Raw genomic sequence first — 6,000 nt, 5'->3', positions numbered from 1 at the left:
TGAAGCACAAGAACTGAAGGGTAGACAGGCTTTAAGATAACTGATAGAAGCACAGTAACCTGCTCCCCATTTTCTGATATGTGGCTGAAGTGTTTGAGACTAGAGCTGGCTGAATAAGTGTCTCTGGTTTGTAGTATATTAGCTTATATGACGTACTTAACATTTATATTTGATTGTAATTAATAGTAGCAGAGAGGTTTATGAGATTTCAAAGTAGATGATATATTGATCTAATTGTGCCATGATTGCTTTCTTCTCTTTCCAATAGACCTCGTTCTTCAAGACAGTTTTAAGCTATTCTAGGACAGAATTCCAGATGTGTCCTTAATTTATGCTTTTGGGTTCCAGATTTTCAAATAAACAGAGAGAAATGAATCCAGTACATTGCCTTACACATATCCCTAAGATCAGGGTGTTTGTTTTTTTCTTTTTACTATAGGCTGAAGTCTGATGTTCGGCTTCAGGTTGCATATGGTATATATGTAAATGGAAGTTGAGGTGCAACCTACAGCATAAAAAAAAATGACTCAGGCACATTTTTCAGCTCTTCAGCAAAGGCAGTTGCTGCTAGTGTTTTCCTGTCACTTTTTTTTCTCCCTTCATAATTTCCATCTTCTTTTTCTTTAGGTATCATATGCAAAGCAATTCCTTCCCTCAGCACATTGACCACTACCATCTGCATCTTTGCACTGATGTTGGTTAAGCCAGAGTTAGATTGATAAGAACCATCAGGAAATCATCATTTCTAAACATCATCACTTCACAGACATCAGGAAAATAAATCATCATTTCCTAAGCATCAGGAAATCTGGGTGAAAGGGAATTTTTCTCTTCAAGGCATGATTTTTGAATGAGAAGCTGATAAACCTACATCTTCACTTTTCACCTCCAACAGACAAAACATTAAGCTCACATTGTATTATTAGAAAGTGTCGACTCTAACCCTTCGAAGTAGTTTACATCTCTACATATGTGACCCAGGGAAGAGGAGGATCTGCGGTGCACTTGTGGGGCAAGTCTTTAGGAGGTCGGTTTGTTAAAACAACCAAGGGTCACCTTTTATCTTGATTTAAGAGCTTGTGTGACATCCTGCTGTTAGTTCCCCTTAACAGCATTTGGAATGCGTTTTCGCATGGGGAAACTGCCAAGCCTTCCTCACGGGGACACGGAGGGCTGGCTTGGGACGGCAGGAGCACCGAAGAGGGGTACTAATGAAGTTAATTAAGGGGACGAGCAGCCACCTCAGGGGGCAGAGATACCCCATCACAGCTCCAGCAGTGCTGGACCTGGGCGGTACGTACCGGGCGGGCCCTGAGGGAGCCGCGAGGGGCGCGAGGCGGGGCCAACCGCCACCGCCTCCCCCCTCGGGCGGGGCAAACGGAGCCGGACCCGTAGCAACGGCTGCGCGCGCGGCGGCGGCCATGTCGCGGGTGCTGCTGCGGGGGGCACGGCCCCGGCCCCGCGGCCCCGCCGCCGCCGCCAGGAAGGGCCCGAGGAAGGCGGCGGCCGCCAAGCGGGACTGGGACGTGAGTGCTGCCCCTGCCAGCCGCCCGGGCCTCCTCTCCCTCCTCTCCCTCCTCTCCCTCCTCTCCCTCCTCTCCCTCCTCTCCCTCCTCTCCCTCCTCTCCCTCCTCTCCCTCCTCTCCCTCCTCTCCCTCCTCTCCCTCCTCTCCCTCCTCTCCCTCCTCTCCCTCCTCTCCCTCCTCTCCCTCCTCTCCCTCCTCTCCCTCCTCTCCCTCCTCTCCCTCCTCTCCCAGGCTGAAGAGCACTCCCAGCCTTGATAGGGATATCCTTTTTGCTCACCGATAACCTCGCTAAACGTGGAATGCTTTCGATGCTATGAAAGTGTACCGTTGTATAATTTTATGCTACTTACACTCTGTTCTAGAGGGATTGCTTTTTACTGAAACTTAACAAAAAATAAATAAATCCAGTTCCTTCTCTGTTCTTGTTTTTGATGTGTTCTCGTGTGCCTTTCTGCAGAGTACTGTCCATGACCTGACAGTCCACCGTGCCACTCCTGAGGACATTGTAAGTTTCACATTTGTCATCACTCCTTTTCTATAACCACGAGATTTATCTGATTATCTAGCATAAGTGTACACTATATGTACTGGGATAGTTTTTTGCCAGCAATTACTCTCCCTTTTTAAGCCTCTGAACATACGGTTCTTTTACTGTTAGTTTTTTTGTTTATAATATGTCAGGAATCTGCAGCTATTCCTCTGGCAGTCAGTGTTTTTTCAGTTCTCTGTTTCCATTGGGAAGCAGTAACTATGTTTTTATTTCAACATAGTGTATCCCATCATAGATAAATAAAAACTCAGTGTAGTAGTTTGACATTAAGCCTCATCTCTGCGCAACAGACCAAAAAAATGTGCTTTATTTTGGAATTTTCTATAATTCTGAGGGTGTTCAATCTTCATTTAAACAATTTTCCAGGACTTCTTTACAATGAATGGCTTGTTCATTACAAAATACATGAATTCCATTTCTTTTTCATTGGTGACACTGATCACCAGAATGGAATAGACAATAAGAGCTGTTGTTGATTTTTAAATTTTGATGGACTAGTCAGGATGGATAGATACAATAGCGGAGATATATGTGGTTATCTTGATGTTCTTTGGACACTTTAGCAAGCACTTGACACATTTAATTTCTTTAATTTGTATTTAAACTGAATATGTATGTATCACTGTTAGAAGAAGAGCGAGAATTTTGCTGGTAATTGACACTAGTGTTAAGTCAGGAAAATATATCTTCTTACGCTTATTATAGGTGGGAGTGTTTATGTTTTTTGCCTCCATTTACAGCTGAGAAAACTCCTGCTGAGTCAGCAGATGGAAAATGAGTCTCCCATCATTCACCTTTGGAATTGCGTTAAATGTGGCTAGTACTGATGGGATTTGACATTTGTGGATGTTTGTGTGCTGTCATTGGCACTACCATGAAAGTAAATTAAACATCCAATGCATGAAGGATAAAATCAAGAAAAAGGGATAGTTATCATTGTCCTGCTGCTTTTGTTTTTAGGTTGTACCTGGATTTTTAACTGGTCTCTTTTATGTTTGTGTAGCTGCGTCGCCATGAAATACATAAATCAAAAAACAAAGCACTGGCCCATCTAGAACTGCAAGACAAGGCACTGAAAAGAAAATGGAAGAAACAAAAGCAACTGGCCCCTGATTCTTTGGAGAAGAGGAAATTGGCTCTGATGCGTGAGGTAAGAGCTAAATCTGTGCTTTTCAGCCTGTTGCGGATGATTTGTAGTGGGAAAACTGCTCTTGCACATAGCTGAGAATTTGTTCCTCTTTTTGGATAGTTGGACTTACTGTGTGTATGCTTTCTACTTGCAGTGATAGGAATAGGCTGCATAACGTTTTAACTGCTGCATAACATCTCAACTTACCTGTGCAGTTGAGCATTTCATCCTTGTTCCCTGGCTATGCCATCTGTAATGCTTCAGGCCTCTTTGAATCTGAACATCTAAATTTTAATGTTTGCGATGGGAGAGGTTGCCTGCCTGAAAATCTGAAAGAAGATATGAGTTCATCTCCAGCTCCACATGGAGGGTCCTATAACAGCGTATTTCTAAAATACTGTTAGTGCGTTACACTGAATGGTAGGTGGTGAATGGATTAACATAGTGGGGATGGTTAGGATTAGTCCTGTTTAATTATCTTTAGTAACAATCTGAAATGGGAAGGAAGATTAATTTAAATGAAATTCATAGGTGATACATGGGACAAGGTGCAGCAGTCAGTGAGTATGTTGACAGTGTGTAAATGGGCCTAGAGGGCTTAGAAGCTAATATCACTTTGTTTTCTGTTGACCACAAACAAATGTGAGCTAATTTACCTTGGGAGCAATGCTCTAAATAATGCTTATAACATGTTCAGCAGGTGATTGAAACTTAGGGACCTGCTGATTCTGATCTAATAGGGGAGCATGAAAACATTTGTCAGGATAACTTTTGTCTGAGTAAGCACATCAACTTAGTTTTAGTTGCTTTAGGCAAAGGATATCATGTTTTGGAATAGGTAAGCATTAGCATTTTTTTTTCCTCTGTAGATCTGGCATAGCATTGTCTAAAAACCTGCATCGATTTGACATCCGATAGCTAAACGGGGAGTTAGTATCAAGGATAAAAGCTGAATGGTGATTTGGAGAAGTGAATATACAAGATGATTAAGAGACATGAATACTCTCTGATTTGCTAAATTGGTTATGAGTAAAAGTGATCTATTGCAGTGTAATTCAGGTTCAAAAGTCTAGACAGACACGGAAGTGAGGTATGTAGGGAAACTGCGAGATGAGGGAAAAAAACAGGTGAAATGTCACTGAATTTTTTTTTTTGAATGAGGCTGAATATAAAGCATTAGCAAACTTATCAATGGGCACTGAAAGAAACTCTGTGAAGATAATAGCATGTAGTGCTCTGAAACTGCTGCATGCCAATTTTTCTTATGATTTCCAGGGGATCAGAAATTAAATCTGACAAAAGAGGCATAGTGTACGAGGGCATAAGTAAGCCTGTCTTTCTGTGGGATCTTCTAAAGTACTTTTTCTAGCTAAAATTGAATAACTATGATAAAGTGGAGATCACTTGCATATTGTGTTAGGTTTACGTGGCAAGGGTTTGGCAGTGGGATGGCTGCAGGGGCAGCCTCTGTGAGAAGAGTCCAGAAGCTGCCCCATGTCAGATAAGGGCCAGTTCCAGCCAGCTCCAAAGGGACCCACTGCTGCCCAGAGCCGAGCCAGTGAGCGACGCTGGTTGGGCTGCTGTGAGAGCAGATTTAGTTCAATCTAAAGCAGAGTAGCTGAGTGCCTCCTTAGGCATGGTTCCAGTCGACATAGTTCCAGTCATGGACTTCAAATACTGGGCGAGAGAGAGACTGAAGCTGTATCTTGTCAGAAATGTGTGGAGATGGCCGAATCATTTTGCGTTACCAGGTGCAGTCAACTGTATTTGTGTCCACTGAAGCTTTTATGAAGGCTTGTGGCAGGATTTTAAGGCAGGATTTTCAATAATGAAGGATGAATGAAAGAAGTCTGTCTGAATTGGTTTGTATCTAATCAAATAGTTCATTTTTTGGGTGTCTGTCAGATGAGACAGTGTTTACGGGGACCCCAGAAGTGATAACTACTTAACGTTTCAGAAAAACAAGGTGAATTCTAGTCACTCAGAATGAAGTATGGTCTTCTGATTTGTCTTAATTGGGATCTCGCTGTACGGTACCAGCTCTGTAAACATTGCCTTCTTAGCTATCCTTTTGCTAACTGTTTAGAAGCTAACTGTACTGTTTTGCTAACTGTACCTGAACAACAAAGGAAAAATCAGTCTGCACCGTATGAAGTATTTCCTTATATGCTATACTTTCAGATTCTCTCTGATCAGTACCATTTGCAAGATGTATTGGAACGATCTGATCAGGTCATGGCTGTGGCAAAAGACTTGTTTGGGGATGCTCCTCGCACACGAACAGGTAGACCATCTTATTTCTATGTGATAGTACATTTAAGATTATCTTCCTGCTTTTCATAAATAGTCTTACTATACAAAGTATTCTTTTTAACCGTTTTTATCTGGTGTAACACAATTGATTCTGTTTGTGTTGGATGAAACACAGATGAGGATAACACCTAATGTGGCAGGGAAGAGAGAGCCATGGCTGGTTAATCTGCTGTACCAGTCTGTTGTGGAATTTCTGGTCACTTACTCTGAAACATCTGATACTGACCATTTCTGCAGCAAAGTTACCAACCTACACAGAGTGCCAGTTTGTGCACCTATAGTAGTTGTGATTCTTGTTGCTACGTGGGTTGCCCGCTTGTTCTTGGATATTGCTGGAGATTTATCAGCATCTTGTGAACATTGCTTTTCCATTTCTTATCCTGGTTTATGAGTCCTTATTCTGTTTGCATATGAAATCTTAAGTTTATTTTTTCTCTTTGGGCTACCATTCTCTTTTGCTTATAATGATGGTTTCACCCTAT

The 6,000-nt window shown here is 42.1% G+C and overlaps 1 protein-coding gene across 2 annotated transcripts in view; it reads left to right on the top strand.

Annotated features, from left to right (window-relative positions):
* The first annotated feature begins 1,364 nt into the window (after positions 1–1,364).
* SPICE1 (spindle and centriole associated protein 1) overlaps positions 1,365–6,000 on the top strand; it is a 20,858-nt gene continuing 16,222 nt past the window's right edge. For both annotated transcript variants that reach the window (XM_083819958.1, XM_083819959.1), the window contains exons 1-4: positions 1,365–1,526; positions 1,984–2,031; positions 3,080–3,226; positions 5,387–5,489. In XM_083819958.1, the coding sequence (XP_083676084.1) occupies positions 1,422–1,526; positions 1,984–2,031; positions 3,080–3,226; positions 5,387–5,489 (403 nt within the window). In that variant the 5' untranslated portion in view covers positions 1,365–1,421. The remainder of the gene's footprint in view (positions 1,527–1,983; positions 2,032–3,079; positions 3,227–5,386; positions 5,490–6,000) is intronic.

The sequence above is a fragment of the Anser anser genome, assembly GCF_964211835.1.
Source record: "Anser anser genome assembly, chromosome: 1".
NCBI lineage: Eukaryota > Metazoa > Chordata > Aves > Anseriformes > Anatidae > Anser > Anser anser.
This window is presented reverse-complemented; position numbering and strand designations above follow the sequence as displayed.